General features: G+C 34.9%; 1 protein-coding gene across 1 annotated transcript in view; it reads right to left on the minus strand.

Annotated features, from left to right (window-relative positions):
• LOC119779922 (collagen alpha-1(XIV) chain) overlaps positions 1-18,661 on the minus strand; it is a 281,288-nt gene that overhangs the window by 178,436 nt on the left and 84,191 nt on the right. Inside the window, exons 14-20 of the mRNA XM_038279773.1 lie at positions 17,163-17,302; positions 16,925-17,051; positions 16,663-16,802; positions 14,848-14,980; positions 14,683-14,727; positions 12,295-12,440; positions 2,596-2,725 (exon numbers count right to left, since the gene is read on the minus strand). Coding sequence (XP_038135701.1) covers positions 2,596-2,725; positions 12,295-12,440; positions 14,683-14,727; positions 14,848-14,980; positions 16,663-16,802; positions 16,925-17,051; positions 17,163-17,302 — 861 coding nt within the window. The remainder of the gene's footprint in view (positions 1-2,595; positions 2,726-12,294; positions 12,441-14,682; positions 14,728-14,847; positions 14,981-16,662; positions 16,803-16,924; positions 17,052-17,162; positions 17,303-18,661) is intronic.

An 18,661-nucleotide genomic window follows, 5' to 3' on the forward strand; every position in this document is an offset into this window, starting at 1 on the left:
TATGAAGTGTTATTTCAAGAGTTTGTCCCGAGTGATCTCTTTTCAGGAAAATGAAACAGAGAGAGCTTGAAGGTGAAAACACAGAGCTTTCCTTTAACATAACAAATTAAAAAGTGAGCACTGACTTTTTCAAAGGTCATAACTAAAACCTTTAAAGGAAATTCATATATTATATAAAAAAGTACATCCAAAGAATGAGTAGAGTGGTGCAGAGTTTTACGAGTTTCAAAGTTTTAAATAGTCACACAGACGTTGCCGCTGTCTTTCAAGAGAGGTCAGTTTGAAGGCAGACTTGAAAATCAGCTAGGAAAAAGTACAGCTGAGGAGTTGAGCAGGAGGGCATCAGTAAAAAGTTTAAACTTTGAATGTTTTTAGGCTATAAAGATGGTATGAAATGGCACAGTTTGGTAATTATTGTAGAAACCCAAGCAGGCAGAATAAACCTATTTCTTACTAATAACATGCATAGGAAAAGTTAAAGTAAAGATCTGAAAACAACATGGATGACTTATCTCATCAATGGTTAATTTGTATTTCTAGTGCAGTGCAGGGAGGGAGAGATGCCTTATTTATTGGTAAGTTGAATGTAGGATTGTGTTTTAGAAAGTTTGGCTAAGATAACAGCAGCTGCAGTAAATCTGTTTAATTATGAAATCATATGAATTAAACCGTTTTTTTTTTAAACTAGTGACTTAATGATATTCAAACTTTTTGTTCTCTCTCTTTCAATAGTCAATAGAGCTCTTGAAGTTTTTGCATTTCTTTTGCTAGTTTATATTTGTTACTTGTCTTATTGTTTTGTTCAGCCTAAGAGCCCAAAGAGTTTTTTCCCTATTTGCTTTGAGGTCTTAAGCCTAAATATTGCAGTTTATGTCTTGATTCATGTTGTTATTTTTGCCATTTAGGTTATACCATATAGGCTCACCTTTCCTTTTACTATTTCAATATATTATGTTATTGCTTCTCTATTCTTTTTAACTTTCTGGTGGATTTTTGAGTTAATTTTACTTGAAAATATTTATGTTTTTTTTTTTTTTATTAGAGGGTGATTTGTTACCCATTTAGTTTCTGTTATGCCATAGTTCTCAGTTCATCCTCGCCATCATGTCTTCAGCTTATTGGATCCACCTGCTTTAATACTCATCTAATTGACGGCCGCCACCTGTTCCCCTTTGCTTTATATACGGTCTGTTTCACACACAGCCCCCAGGTTTATACTGCCTGGCATGTCAAGCCTTTAATGTCCATATTTGCCATTCCTACTTTTGAACCACTCTCTGGATGTAAGCTGTTTATTTTTTAATTAAAACTTCTCAGCTCATCTTTCTTCCTCTCCTGCCTGCTTTAAGGTCCATCCTAAGAACCACAATGTGACACAAACTCACAAGCATGCAATGCTTGGATACTGTATGACACAGCATAAAAAATTTGATGAACTCTTCTCTGCTTTACCTCAAATCCAATATAATAATCGAAGAATTATTCTGGAAGCATTTTATATTTTTGAATATCACCAGCATCTAAAGAGGCAAAAGGAGTAGGGCTTAAGGGTCTAAATGTAAAGGCATGCATGTCATTTAATTTTAACAGCTAAAACTTAAAAGAAATGGGAAATCCTTATGGAAGATTTCTTTTTGTTGTGCTTTGATTGACATCCATAGATGAAATGTTGGTTTTTAAAAGTAAATAACAGCACTGATGAGAGCACATTAGTTATCTATTAGATTAAGAAAAAAGCTACACATGAGCTTGATGAATCAAAAATGGATCCATGCATGAACCACCAATGATTCCATGCTTGATCTGAAACTATTAACTTAACATCATAAACTGATCTTGAATTATCAAATTATATCATGTTTTAATGTCTTTCAGCTCTCAGTTAAGAATTAACAGGAGAATATGATCAAAAAATAAATTTAGGCTGATAAAAGGTAATGATCAAGTATATTAACATTCAGTAAAAATTGTTTCATGTTCATAATCATTTAGAGTTTTATGTAAATTTATTTACATTTACAGTATGCTTATCATGCTTAAATGGGTTATTATCCAGTAGTTTTTTATTTTAGTTTACAGTTAAGATTCAAAATTCCAGCTTTATTCTAGTTTATCCATAGATTTAAAATCAATAATAGAAACCATTTGAATATGAATTCATCCACTGATCCCTTTTAGAGGATATCAGGCTACAATGAATAAGATGGAAGGTCCTTTTTCTAGCTTATTTGATTCTATTCTTTGCTTTAATCAAACTCAAATCTAATTTGTGCTTTTATCATATCATCCTCAAATCCACTTTTTGTTTTAATTTTTTGCAAATAAGGACAAAACCACCAGTCAGCAAATGAATAACAAACACAGATTCCTCTTAAGTTTCACTACAATATGCAGCTATCCCCGTCTGCAGTTGTAAAGAGGAACATTTTGGTCTTTAATAGGCTTTTCACAAAAATCAGCAGTAAGTTTGGACAATAACTGTTGCAAAGATGATGGTCAGACTGACCCAGAACAAAACTTGTAAAAAGCTGAAAGGTGTAAAGATGAGAGAAAATGCACAGATTTAAAAGATCAAAATCATAATTGGCGACTTACGTGTCCGTCCCATTTGGGAGGATAGTGGGCCATCTCCATCAGAATAAACAGGGATGATGGTGACTTTGTACTCTGTATCTGAAAGGAGAGGCTGCAGAACCAGGCTGGTTTGACCCGAGGGCACCGTCCTCTGCAAGAAGAGGGGAAAGAAAGGTATAAAAATCAAACTAAATGGAACAGTACCTGGGCTGAGTGTATATAGTGCTTCTCTAGTCATGCTGGTAACTCAAAGGTCTTTACTGCACTTAGTAACATTGATGCCCAGATCTGTACCAACTTCAGAGAAACAATCTTATCCTGAACAATTTCCTGATGTAAATCATGACAAAGTCAATCAGAAAATAAGAATAATATGCATCAAAGGAAAGAAAAAAAGACCAGAGTCAAGTTGAAATTTCAATAGAACAAAAATCAAACTTTTAATTTCCCCTTCCGTTATTTTTTACTTCTTTATTCACGAATTGGCTCAATCATTGCTTCAGTAGTTTCTATTTCTATTTTTTGTTTTGCAAGAAGGAGAAACCATCCTTATAAAAAAGTGATAGCTGTGCATGGCTTTGTCTCACTGTCAGATTCTTGTTTCAGCTCTGGCCATTAGAAGTCTTTGTCTTACCCTACCTGTGTCTGCCAGTTTGCATTCTGGGCATGCACAGTCTGGCCTTACTCCACTGCAAACTTTTTTTCCTCCATCTCCAAAGGCAAAGTCTTTCTCAGACGTTTTATTCAGACAAGCACCGAGGGCCTTGAGGATTCAATTTCATTCCCGCCTGATGAAAAGCTAGCAAGTCTGTAAACTGTCAAGGAGGAACACCGTTTGGAATACATAAACTCTTTACTCAAACCTGAATTTTGTGTCATCTCCATATAAATTAGAAAAAAAAATTTAAATTCAAAATTCTTGAACAGTATAAATATTGAAAATTGTAATTTACATCAGTAGGTAAATGTTGCAGAGCAATTAACTGAAACCACAAACCCTAAAAGATTGGGAAAGATTGGGATTATCTTCATGTTGGGTGATAAAATTTTTTTTCATTAGATGAAAACCCAGATTTAAGGAAGATTTGCTGAAATAATGAACAAATTTGAACATTATGTGAAGGATAAATTATAAATTATTAAGGAATCCCCTCATTAAATACATTTTTATATAATTTCCTAGAAATATAGAGACACAGATTATTTTCCTATCAGGAAATAAAAGCAGGAGCAAAAACAATTTATACTAAATATATTATACATATATATTCTACAAGGTTTATATACCAGGATAGAAACTTTCATACTTGTTTTCTTCAAGTAAATGAGATTAATTATTTAAAGCACCTAATAATACATTTCAATAATATTAAAAGTTAATAAGACAAAAAATCTAAATGGGGTTTTGATGTATTAAGTACAACACAAAATCTAAATCTAATTTTTTCTTAAAATAATGGCATTTGTTCTTAAATTCAGAAGGTAAGGGAGACACTAAGCAAATGGAGCAAGACAATTTATATTTAAAATAAGAAAAAATACTGAAATTAAGGGGGAATACATTTAATTTACGAAAGGTTTACCTATTTCTAGTTTCTAGACTTTTTTTTGCAGTGCAGAGAAAAAGAATTGTATTTTTCCCTATCAAAGTTTTAAAGAACTTAAACAAATGTAGCAAAATAAAATGAAATAGCAGGAACTCTGTTTACACACAGAAATGAGTTTTATGCCCAACAGCCATTGTTTATTGAGCCTTGAATGCAGCAGCACAGCGACTTCGGTATATTAAGCATCACAGCTGTCTGAGAACAGATGGCTGCAGAGTTTAGTTACCCCCCGGTTACCCTGCACACACTGACATCTGGTGAAGCCGCGGCAGAGGCATAACCAGGATTTAAGTTTGGGTTTGTTGTTCATGGGAGGTTTTTGGTTTTAGGGTAGTAGAGGCCGTTAAGTATTTCCTGCTAGGTGACAAAATATTGCTGGCATCTTCTAACATGCTGATACTTAAATATAGCATAGATATAGTCAAAATATGAACAATACAATTTTTTCTCTGTATGAGCACCAACTGCAGACTTAATTAGTTTTGTGTATACTATTAATATGTAAATACCATTTGGAATTTATCCATCTATTGTAAAACCACTTAATATTTCTCTCATCGTAGCAAAGTTTTTCATACAAGTCTGTGACTCATGTGTAAAGTAAGTGTGAGCTTTATCAAATTGACAATGTGTCCTATGTATGATGTTTTTAACTACGAAAAGAAGCCGATGCCTTGTTGTGTTTATGGAGAGCACTACTGTTTATATATGTCCTTGAATGATAACAATTCATAATAAAAGTTGGGATGAATCCACAACAAGTTTTAAATCTTTATCAGAGCATTCTAGGTATTTAATTGGAAAAAAATGTTGAATGCAATACAGGACTTACCGGTACTTAAAAACTCCCTGAGAATCCAGTATTATGACAAGGTAATTATTAGTTGCTAACAGCACTAAATTTAGCATCTGTTTCATTGCTTTGGCAGTTTAAAATCTGAAATAGAGTGATTAAATGCAAAAGTGGTTAATCTGGCACAGAAAAGAGATGTAATCTACATTACTACTGTAGATTTAGACCTGCATAAAAACCGCAATGTATAGATAAGTCAAACCTGGATGGCAATGTTAATGCTTACATTTCCATAAAAATACAGGCTGAGATTTGTGACTCTTCTACTTTGTTAAAGCAGGAATGTGGAGTCATACTTTTCACAAAAGTGATGACTAAATTTTGTATAATTTCTATTAAATTGAAAATTTGTAATTTCTTGTCTTTTGAGCTGGAAGTATAATTATGCAGGTAATACTATGCACAAAAAATGTCTATTATGATAGAACTAGAAAGGACAATGCTGCCATCCATGGAAAAAATATAAAATGTGGTTCTGTTAAACTTTGAAAAGGAAATGTTTACAAAACAAATGTTTATTATTTTCTAAATGTGGTTTAAATGTGCTTATGCTTAGAAAACAGGGTAACAATTACTTTGAATGTGCATAAAAACAAATTCTTGATGAAACCATGTCCAAAGACATCAAGCCACATGTTTTATGTATTTTTTAGACCATATGTACTTAGAAAAAAATCTCAACATCAAAAAGTCATAAGATTTGTCAAAAGACATCAATCTATCTTTTATCCTTCAGGGTCACAGTGGGGTTGGTGCGTATCTCCTGCAGTAAGGGGATAGGAGGGTTGCACCCTGGTCAAGGTACCATTATATTGCAGAGCAGAGACATAACCCTTATGTACATTACCCTTTGAAAACCGACTCGTGTAGAGCTTGGATCAGTTAACAGTGCTGAGCATGGTTCCTTACAGTCGTTTACACACTCAGAATCAGGCGAAGAAGGTAGCCTTTTGTCAATTTATTTGACAGATTGGGCTTTTGGAAATTTGATATGACAAACGATAATCTAATCAGGGCTTATAGATGCAGGAAAGAATGACAGGAGTTGAGGTTCTTCACTCTGCTAAGCAGAATCACCACTGGAAATGATGCGGCAAGGTAGGGAAGCATTTTTATGAATGTCAGAAATGTCATGATTACGACGGTTGACTGTAAGGAGATTTCTGCTTCAGCGCTCTTTGTTATCTGAGAACCGGGCCAGAACTGAACTGCGCCGAGCCCTACCGATGAACTAGTACCATGTTAGCCATTTACACTCAACAGTTATCTCGGTTACCCTGCTCGGACCGTTCTCTGCATGGTTTCAAAGGGGTAGTGTAAAGGGCTATACAACCATGCCAACACACTTACACGTACGAGAGGAGATACCAATTAACCTAAAAGTCATGTTTTTGGTCTGTAGGAAGAAGAAGGAACCCATGCATGCACATACAGAACAGTAAACTCCTTGTAGAAAGACCCTGTATAGCCCTGGACATTAAGGCAAATCTACGCCAATTCCCTGATCTTGGCATGTTTTCTACCTTTGCATGTAACAGATAAACTGACAGGAATGTAACCTGATGTGCATCTTAAAGACATTTGAACTGTAGTTGTTGGGCACAATAAGATAATTTTGTTTTGAAGTTAATTTGCTGTTTGTAGCGTCGAATAGGTAGTCTGCACAGACAATAGTAATTCAAGGCTAATGTGGGTGCAGAGAAATGACAGCAAATTAAACTAACACACTGCCTTTGGCAGCAACCATCCTAAACTCAAGGATTCTTGTGATTCTATCACTAAAAAAATGCATTAGCTTGAACCTGTCTTTTCCTGGATTTAAACACTACTTATTAAAGGAACTTCATACAATGTTGAATCATCTTTGATCTTAGAAATGCATGATTTAGAAACAACAAGAGACAGTTCAAAAGCTACACGGCATAAAACAATTTTCAGTCGCTATATAAAGCAACTAAATGCTGTTATGGTCTTTAAGCTTTTTGAAACTGAAAGCCAATTTTTCACATAAGTCCCAGTAATTTACCAGGAAAATGTTCTAGGTCAAACAAGATTTAAAGCCTTTTACACATGTAAGTTAGTCCTCCTAAATCACCTGGTCAGCTCTTTTTAAACATAACCCTGCAAAAGTAGAATGAATGTACCTAGTAGCACCTAGTGGTGGCAATAATGCAAATGATATAGTTTTAAATGATCAAGTCAATCTCTAAAGATGTCCATGGCTGTGTCCACCCTAACAAAACAAATCCCATGATGCTTTGCACGGAGAGCTCTTGCAAAGCATTCTGGGATTTATATATTCATCCAGTGAATATGGATGTATGCTTTCACATTTGAACACTCATATAAAAAGGCATAACTCCTATAAAGTGATGCTTGGATATAGCCCATGTGTTTTGGGGTTCTCACTATCTGATCAGTACCAGTAGCAGGATCTGTACCATCAGCTCATTTGCAGAACTAGAATACATGCGGATTGCTACCAAATGAGTTAAATGGAAAAAAAACAAAAAGACTGTTTTTTTTTTCTCCCTAATTATTAAAGGCACACTGAACTAAAAATAAAATGTTAATAATCACTTTCTGTTAAAACAAATACACTAACCGGCCACTTTATTAGGTACACCTGTCCAACTGCTCGTTAACACTTAAATTCTAAGCAGCCAATCACATGGCGGCAACTCAGTGCATTTAGGCATGTAGACATGGTCAAGACAATCTCCTGCAGTTCAAACCGAGCATCAGTATGGGGAAGAAAGGTGATTTGAGTGACTTTGAACGTGGCATGATTGTTGGTGCCAGAAGGGCTGGTCTGAGTATTTCAGAAACTGCTGATCTACTGGGATTTTCAACCATCTCTAGGGTTTACAGAGAATGGTCCGAAAAAGAAAAAACATCCAGTGAGCGGCAGTTCTGTGGGCGGAAATGCCTTGTTGATGCCAGAGGTCAGAGGAGAATTGCCAGACTGGTTCGAGCTGATAGAAGGGCAACAGTGACTCAAATAACCACCCGTTACAACTAAGGTGGGCAGAAGAGCATCTCTGAACGCACAGTACGTCGAACTTTGAGGCAGATGGGCTACAGCAGCAGAAGACCACACCGGGTGCCACTCCTTTCAGCTAAGAACAGGAAACTGAGGCTACAATTTGCACAAGCTTATCGAAATTGGACAATAGAAGATTGAAAAACATTGCCTGGTCTGATGAGTCTTGATTTCTGCTGCGACATTCGGATGGTAGGGTCAGAATTTGGCGTCTACAACATGAAAGCATGGATCCATCCTGCCTTGTATCAACGGTTCAGGCTGGTGGTGGTGGTGTCATGGTGTGGGGAATATTTTCTTGGCACTCTTTGGGCCCCTTGGTACCAATTGAGCATCGTTGCAACGCCACAGCCTACCTGAGTATTGTTGCTGATCATGTCCATCCCTTTATGACCACAATGTACCCAACTTCTGATGGCTACTTTCAGCAGGATAATGCACCATGTCATAAAGCTGGAATCATCTCAGACTGGTTTCTTGAACATGACAATGAGTTCACTGTACTCAAATGGCCTCCACAGTCACCAGATCTCAATCCAATAGAGCATCTTTGGGATGTGGTGGAACGGGAGATTCGCATCATGGATGTGCAGCCGACAAATCTGCGGCAACTGTGTGATGCCATCATGTCAATATGGACCAAACTCCCTGAGGAATGCTTCCAGCACCTTGTTGAATCTATGCCACCAAGAATTGAGGCAGTTCTGAAGGCAAAAGGGGGTCCAACCTGTTACTAGCATGGGGTACCTAATAAAGTGGCCGGTGAGTGTATGTTTACATCTTTCTGCACTCATCAGTACCAATTCTCTCCCAGAAAAGGGGATCGTACCTTAACTCTGGCAACTCATTTTCTGGCTAGGGGTCGTACTTTTATAGTAATTAATGCATAATTAAAGAAAGACCCAACTAAAGTACAGATAAACAGGTAATCTAATTTTGCAGGAATCCTATAACCATGTACGATCATGACGTCAGATCAGCGACGTAATGGAAAAAATATAAAAAGTGTCCAATTCACTCCAAAAAGTCTTTATATATATATCTATCTATCTATCTATCTATCTATCTATCTATCTATCTATCTATCTATCTATCTATCTATCTATCTATCTATCTATCTATCTATCTATCTATATATATATATATATATATATATATATATATATATATATATATATATATATATATATTCATGAATGGTTCATGTCTGGTTAAGGACTCGCAGTGTACCAAAAATCAGGAAGGGCTATCAGTACTAACCTAGAAGAGTCAGATCTCACTTTTTTTTTTTTTTTTTTTTTACAGTTAGTGACAATTTCAAATTTATATAAATGCAGCTGTGATGAACAAGGACAATCATCAGTGTTAGATAAAATTCAGATAAGATAAGATTCAGTTCACTGTGCCAACAATAGGTTACCTGAAGCTCCTGTCAATCTGTTGGTGACCTCTGCTGTAAAGTAACAAACTTCTGCTGATAAACACAGATTTAAAAACTATCATCCTAACATTATTAAGATTTTATGGAGCTATTGTTTTTGTAATGCAGCTCTTAGCTCCCTCACTGGGAGAACCTGTAAGAAGCTGTGCAGTTGATTCCTCAGCCTTTTAGAGGGTGTCTTTTGTGCGCAGCACTTGGAGATTCATAGCCTGACCAGACTGCCAAATGGAGCACCCTGCTGCTCATTCTTTGATAAGAGATCTCATTTAACAAGCTGCTGGTGCAAGCAGCTGGGAGCTTTTTATTGTTAGAATGAAAAGCTGCTGTGGAACCTGTGTCCAGAGAGGACCACCGCGTTACTGCAGCCTCTGCTGGGGTGATGCAACAAATCAGCACTAACAAATACATAATTGCCACCTAAGATTCATTTGAATATGATAGGCTGTAAAGATATTCCACAACTCTTAACATGTTGCACGCTTCAATATAAAGCACAAAAGGCATGAAGGAAATAAAATGCTGAGATGCGATTTAGATTTATAATGAAGTATTTTGTTTTTAGATGGCTACACTGGCTTTCTGCTTGGTGTTGTCATATTAAGTCAGATGTACAGTATGATGTTTATAATTTCTAACAGCTTTGTAATATTCTGTTATTGTTTCACCTTTCCCTATGTTTACCTGTACTCATCTTGCTCGTTTTTTTTTTTTTTTCACTACCGGTAACTTAACTCTGTGACATTTCTCCCAGGAGTTTTCCAGTACAAAGTTTTTGAGGACTTCTTATAGTGAACCCCATGACAAAAAAATGCTTTAGTGTGGAGATCTCTCTGTTATACTGACAATTTCTCCAACTTGATGACACAAGTAGCACATCTAATTGTTCAATAAATACTCATTTATTCAGCTTAGCTTGCTTCCCTTTTTAAAGAGTATTTTTTTCCTCATGACTGCAAAATGTCCCCATTTTTCTTCTTATTAAAATTTTTTGAGCTTTTCCTGGGTTAAAAAGTCAAATAAAGTTTTTACTGTTAAGTTGATATTGAAATATGCGATGACATATAGCAGCACATTGTGCACCTTGCACATTAAGCTTGGCCAGGACATCCTAAAAGACATTAGCAATCTCAATGGATTTCTCTCCCAGTAAAATAAAGTTTAGATAAACATAAAGAGAGCTAAACAAAGTAGACATTCACATGGGAGAACAGTGTTTCTGCATTAAATTTTGTTTTCTCCTAGTCTTCCTGCTTTGCTTTTCTCTCGTGGCTCATTACAGTGGATCCAGCTACTCTCTCCATTTTTCTCAACATCTAACCAAACATAGTCTTTGATGATCTGACAATGTTTTCATCATTATCCTCTTCTCTATCACAAAACGATCACCGGGAGCAGAACTGCCTTGAACTAGAGCAACATTTAATCTCCCTTTGCACTTTTGTTCTATGAAATCGGTACTGATATGAGGCTCTGTCATGCATTGGGGACTGTTTATAACAGTCCCTTCAAAAGCTTTTAGGGATAAGCTGGAGTACAGTAAATGAAACACACATAAAAGAAAATAATATCACTACAGGTATTTAAAATCAAGTTGACAACAGCCGGCCTTTGCCAGTTGATCTAAAGAAGGCTCTTTACTTATTGCTGCTTTTATGCAGAAGATAAAAAACAGCTTTAAAATACTATTACTTATCATTGCAGACTCATAGGTCCTCTTAGGTCATGTGCTACATAAAATAAGGTTGATATTATGTAGACATAACCTCAAATGGTACATGTACGATAATCTAACCATTATTTTGAAAACCTATTTTCTTGTTCAGTGTTATTTGGATTAGCAATCTACCAGGTGAAGTGAAAAAATGCAATCCAAGATAGTAAATAAAAGTGAAAAGTTAATTTGATTTCCATCAAATATTAGAAATGAAAAAAGCGTTTTTTCCTTAAAAAAACAGCTTATGCAGTCAGAAATGTTCCAGTCTAAAACACTTTAACCCTATAAAAAATAAAATGAAGTAGAAAAGCATGCAGACAGTGCAGACCCCACCAAGTAGCACATTTCCCCAAACATGTTTTTACTGCCACCTTGAGTTAATACCTGTATTCAACGAATCTTTCAAAACATTCTTAGATCCAGATGATGATCCAGATCATCACCAAAATGTAATCATTTGTAGCCAGTCCAAAATTGCACTTGTTTTTTGAAAATTTCAGCAAAATCCATACATAACTTTTTTAGTTATTTTGAAAATAGTAAAAACAGAAAAACAGAAAAAAAAAACCCAACACCAATAAAAACATAACCTCCTTGGCGGAAGTAATAAGGTCCTAAGTTACTAAACTGACCATCGCACACATTGAGGAGAGGGCTAATCAAGGCAAAAGCAAAGCAATAACATCTTTTTAGAGGATTGCAAAAAAACAGCAACTTTTCTAAGGATTTTTTCTAATTCCTCTTCCAATTTAGCTTGGTGCTATATGGATTTCACAGCTGCTTTATGCTATTTCAAAAGGTACAAAATAGTTGAGATTAGTTCCAATCATGCTAAAATGAATCATCACATTTTTTCTTCTTAAATCTTTTGTGGTGAAAAAAATTCCACAATTATTTGAAGGAAAAAGCTATCATTTTTGGTATATTTTTTGCAGACAATGACTTCACTTTTTGGCTGACAAATAGGTATGAACTCCACATTATTTTAGAAAATAAAAACTGACATTCTTTTTTTCTAAAAAGAAAACAGAACTAAAATCACAATAAAGCTGTCTTTCATACCGTCTCCTCTGCTCGATCTCCCCTGGCACTAATGTAGGTCAATCGATAATGACGGACATTCCTGGAGTCGACAGCCTGCCACGACACCCGCATGCTAAATGTGGTTTCTTCATCGATCCTCAGATTCTTTACCGCATAACGAGGAGCTGGAGGGTCAGAGAGGGAGGAAAGAAAAAAAAAGTGAATAAATAAATCAAATCTTTCAGAAGATCACAGTCAGAAAAACCCAATGAAGCAAAAAACTTTCACACTGTGAGATGGAAAAAGATGATGATATCAAAATCTTTTGACTTTTAATTTACTTCAAACTCATATTGGTTTCTTGGTGATATCATCACCGTTCTGTGCAGAAAGTACCACAAACTTTTATGATGGAAGAAAAGGCTGACATCTAAAGACATGGAAGCAGATTTCAAACACAAATTTAATTGAAATTTAAATATTGGATCTTTTTTTTCAATCATCTTAATGATACATGAAACTTGTAATTTAGAATCAACTAAATTAGTTCAATTTTTTAGGATGTGAAGCGCTTATAAAAATTTATATTGTACCAATTATTTAATCCAATGAGCCAATATAAAGTAGTGCATATATTAGAAGTGAAAAGTAAAGGACCTATGGGCCTCATTGCATTCACCATTTTTCTCCTATTTATAGTCTCTTCTCAGGTACGAACCTATTTTACGAGTCCTGCAGACTTGACGTATTAATCTTCCAACAGTCAGCTGTTAAATGACTAAACTTCTCGTTACTTAGAAGTAGGTGTCCATTTTATTAGGATACATCATGACACATTATGCAACTCTGCAATAATAAATTATATTTTTATTTGCTGATGACACAACAATCAGCCACTATACTTTCAGCTTGTATGTCGGTATCCAGGGAACGCTGGTTTGATTTTTTGTCATTTTATCAAAAGAAATAACAGTCAGTAAGCTCTATGTGAGATCGAGCTACTATTGAAAAAACATTTGGAAAAGAAAACATAGAAATTTCATCAAAACTCTTCTAACGGTAAAACTTGCATTCATTTCACTTCATGCCAGCTGCTTGGATTTGTTATTATACTAAATGTTGATTTTTGAGTTTGTCTTAAATTAGAGCTTTGCTGTTAAGATCTTTATGTTTATGTGGTGTTTGAGAGAGATAAAGAGGATATTAAGGATATTTTGCTTTATATTTTGTAATTTCAGTTAATTTTTGGTTGATGCTTCATTTACATCAAATAATGCACCTCTAGCCTCCATCAGTAGTTTTAATTGACTTTTTATTTTTTATATTATTTTATATTTTTACTTCTGTAACAGTGTAACCAGAACATTGACAGCTCTTGTGATTTATTGCATGGTTTGGCTTGGACATGTCATTGAATAATGCTGCTCAGCTTTAAATCAGGAGAGCTTGTCTTCAAAGCCATTTCTATGAACGAACACCTTCCGACAAGTGAGGGAAGTCGTAGTCCGCCCATTTATATCAGGTTAAATATGCAGGTTTAAATTTTTTAGGAAAATATGCTCACTTACGCACAGGTTAACTGCGTCATGTTTACGGTGATCATTTGCAATCTATTACTAAAGTTAAAAGCATTTGCTGGATCTAATGTAGACAGTTCATAAGAGCCCTGAAGTAAGAGGAAAACTAAGAGAAGTTTATGACGAGAATATGAAAATGTTGTCTCATGAGGCCCATGTTTACAAAAACCAAAAGTATTATGTATTTGTATTGCAGACATATTGTTTACCACTAATTTCTATCTGCTTCCCTGTTTCTGCCACATTAAATAATCCTTTCAGCATGATGCTGCCACCACCATGTTTCAGACAAGGAATTTATGGTATGAATTTTCCACTATGAAAAACCATTTAACCTTTTGCTTTCATGCCATGATTTATAGTGTGATTATAAAGAGATAGAAATTAAAAAGATTTTTGTTAAGTTTTATTTTCAAACCTGCATATGAATAGTAGACATACAACTTAAAACTGGAGAAAATTCTAAAATATAAAAAAAGATGAAAATCTACAATTCATGTAAACAAAGTAAATCAGAGTTTATCTAAGTTTTTCTGAACATATTTGATATCTACAGAGAGTCTCTGTCAGTTCTGGAGGTCTGCATTGGCGCAACCAGGAGTTCAAGAGCTGCAGTTTTGAAGCAAATAGGGAATTATTCTCTAAGGGGCATCATAAGTCCAAATAATATTCAGAGAAACTGAGAGAAGGACCAATTCCCTTTGATTCAAGCCTGCTGTAGTTTCCATGACTCAGAGGAATAAGAATCTTTACAAGCATGAAGAGCTGCAAAGTAATTAGTGGAGAAAGATAAGACCAGGCAGAGTGAAGCAAGGAAAGAAAAACAGCACAAGGTGGCTGAATTGCTTACTTAATGTCGTTGTGGTTGTCGTAGCAACTGTAGTTGTCCTCTTAGCTGAAAATAATGAATAATAAATTAATTAGCCTGAAACCAACTTATTCTAGGTGAAATTTTATGGAATTTGTGAACATGAAGAATTCTTTGTGAATATTTTATGAGCAGGGTTTAATTTACCAGTGGTTTCTACCAGCACCACCTCATCACTTTCAACCTCATTGGCGTAGACAGCAGCCAGGAGGACTTCATACTCTGAAGCAGGCTCTAGTCCTTTAATCAGATAAGTGTTAGTGTTCCCATTCACCATAACCTATAACGAGAAAAAAGAAAAAACAAGAAAGTTTCCATGAGGTACCCAGATCAAACAGCTACCAAGAGATAACCAATTTATCATTAGGCAAAGTGAGAAATAAATCAGAAAAAAAAACCATATACAGATCATAAACTAAAGACATGAAAATAAAACAATAAAACAGTAAATCAAATTTCAATAGAGATCACACTAATGTTTTGATCAGAGAAACATAATTTATTTAAAGTGGCGAATACTTCATAATCTACGTTTGTTAAATAAATGCAGTCTAAGACAAAGGACTAAGGGACGTTTTTCCGAAATCTTAAAAAAATAAAATAAAATCACAAATCTTCAGATCTTTTATCTTATACAAAGAGATAAAAGGGGCTTTGTAGAAGTGCCATAAATGAAATATTTGACTTTTCATGCAGACCTTTCTTTTGATAGTTCTGAAAAACTGAATCCTGCTATGTTTCTATGGTGAAGTGCAAAAGCTTTTAACAAAATAAATGGAAAGCAGCAAAATTACAGACCTTTCAACACTTCATCTTTTTTTTATTTTTTTTACATTTGAACTTCATATAAAAGTGTGCTGTTGCTAGTTTTCAAAAGATTTTCTTTTTTTATCATCTAATATCTGACAAACTAAAAAGGAAAAAAGAACATCCCACAAATCAAAGCACCTAACATGTGGACTATTGAATTGCATCTTTCATAGAGGTAAAAAAAAAAAAAAGAATCCAACAGACTGCTGCAAAACGAGATCCTGACCAAATGTGCATTTTTACTGCTAGAGGACTTTCTGATACAAGCATAGTGAAACAGCCAAGTTGAATATTATGTGACCACTTTTTAAAGAAGCAACTTTTTGGATAATGAAGTTTGCATTTAAGATTGGCTAAAATGAATTCATACTTCATAAACATTATATATATATATATATATATATATATATATATATATATATAAATATAAAGCTGTGACTTTTACATTAGAGTTTACTGGAGAGTTATCTAATTTCCCTGCTGCCCTCGGGGAAGAGACTTCGAAGCATTGGATGCAGGTCCCGCCGATTCCACAACAGTTTCTTCCCCACTGCCATCAGACTACTGAATGTTTTGTAGAATGGGTTATTGTATTGTATTTTATTATTATATTTTATCATTATATATATTTAAAAAAATAGAACTGTAGATTTACAGTCATTTTTACTATTTTTCAAGGCTGCACTTTTCAAAAGATGAAATTGTCCAGTGAGCTGTTTCCAAACTAAATTTATTTTTGTTTTAAACTTATGTAAACAAGATTGCAAATAAAATCTGTCTAAAGTCTAATCGATCAAAATCTAATAGTTTTCATCACATTATTTTGTTTTCATCAAAAACAAACTGCATAAAGAATTTTACCAGCAAATAAAATAAGGTTAATCACAAATAAGATATAAAATACTTAAAAAGTAGACAGACAATATATTGGTATCTTAATATACTTTATCTATGAATAAATCAATGGATCAATAAAAAAGTCACTTTGTTATAAATAAATTGAATCAATGCAAAATAATATATATATTTATTGATATACACACCCAACAAATAACATTAAATAAGATTTAGATTATGATTTAAATTTATCAGTAATTGTATCACAGAAGTTACTGAAGTTAGATGAAAAAAATAAATAAAAAATTGACCAACCTCCTCACTGTCTCCCCCATCGGTTGGGGTCCAGATGAGTCGATAGAGCACCACATCAGAGGCCGCGTGTTGCCAATATACCCTGAAGCCATCTGAGGAAACATCGCTGCTCTTCAGATCCAGCGGATCCGGGACCACCTCTACAGAGAACAACAATTAGCTGAATAGTTTCTACAAAATCGAAAGGTTCTTTTTTTTTTTTTGTTCATTTGATTTTTCATAACAATGTTGCTAAATAAACACTACAAGTTTTCATTCGTACGTGTGGTGAAGCTTTCGGTCACAGCTGGAGCTTCGCCCTCTTTGTAGATTGCAAAAACCCCGACCGTGTACTCAGTCGTGGAGGTCAGGTTTCGGAGCAAGTAGCTCGTCACAGAACCAACATCCACCTGTGCAACGGGAAAACCAAAGATCTAATTCATTTTAAGAAGATTCCCTGAGGTTTGATTTATTATTTATCTTGAGCAACAGGTCAAAAACATGAAAAGAAGAAGGTTCACCTCATTAGTTTGGACTCCACTGGTCTTGACGTACATGATGCGGTAACCTCGGACCAACCTGGAAGGGGATTCCCATGTAATGCGAGCAGAGCTGTGGTCCACGTCCGAAAAACGAAGATTCCTTGCCGGGATCAGTGGTACTAAAGAGCAAAAAAAAAATAATCATATATTTTGCTCTGAAACTCTGACACCAAAAGGTTTACCAAATAGCTCCAACTAGGGGAAACAATTTACAGAAAAAATAAATTCCAAATCAATCATGAAATTAATTAAGATGTCAAGAGAAGCAATGGAATATAATCAAAACTAACACAAAATGTGCTGCTGGGATCACGATTCTATATTCTCTGCCCCTTTGATTCTCTCATAGACTTTGGAACAAGAATTATTGGACTTTGCTAGTTTAATTATAAAGTGGACTGAACCTCATTACATCACTTCCATTCCCTGAGGCTCTGCTCCAACTTCTTCTGCTGCTTGAATTCTCTCAGAGGACCTGAAAAGGTCTAAAGAAACATCCTGCCCTGTGTAGTTTTAAATTTAGCCTTGAAACCTGTTTTACTCCGATGTGTGAAAATGTTTCCGCTTCCGATTACTGATCTGTTTTCTTTAAAAAATGAGGGGGAGAAAAATCCTGATTGTTCTCCCCGTTTCTTCACCTCAATTATACAGGAGGTCAGAGAAAAGACAAACCAAGAGAGAGATAGAGGAGAAAGTAAAGAATGGGAAGAGATATGGCCACTACTTTTACTGCAGATGGTGCCTCGGTCAGCAGGATGGGAAATTAAAAAGGTGAAAGATAGGAAAGTTGGCAAAGTTTTATAAGAAAATTATACATCAAACAGTTTAAAATATGTATGACGCCCAACTTTGTAAAGGCTTCCTTAAATGTCACAGCAGCTTGTTTGTTTTCCCTTCCTTTTAACATGGCAAATTTAATTTGTATTTGGACCTTTTATACTTTCATAGAGGTACTGTACACATAAATCCAGTGTTTCACCTTGTTTTACAATACAACAAGTTCAGATTTTAACTTTGAGTTAGACGAAATAAGATGAAATTAAAGATTATCAATCCTTTTTAATGTGAATTTCATCATATATAATTAGATTATTCTATGCAATTTCCTTAAACATTTGTAATTCCTCAACTTTACATCTATAAACAAGACTGTCTGCATGCATGTCAAGACACAAGTTAAATATACTGAGTTTAAAAGCATTTTTTTCTGGTCATAAGAAAACAATTCCTAATTCTCTTATACTACCAGTCAGACCCCCCCTATCTGCATTTACATCCCTTTCATATGTGTTTACTATATTTTCAAAGAAAGCTAAGGTCAAGCCTGTAACCTTCCAATACTTGAAGCATTATGCATTCATTAAAAGGAAAATCTCCCCATGACTTCGTAGGTCACAGTATGGGCAACCTGCAAAGTTTGTACCTTCTGCTCAAGCGGGGGATGACTTTAAAGCATCAACAGAAAAAAGGTAAAGAAA

The sequence above is a fragment of the Cyprinodon tularosa genome, unplaced genomic scaffold (genome assembly GCF_016077235.1).
Source record: "Cyprinodon tularosa strain WSP-4 unplaced genomic scaffold, ASM1607723v1 ctg153, whole genome shotgun sequence".
NCBI lineage: Eukaryota > Metazoa > Chordata > Actinopteri > Cyprinodontiformes > Cyprinodontidae > Cyprinodon > Cyprinodon tularosa.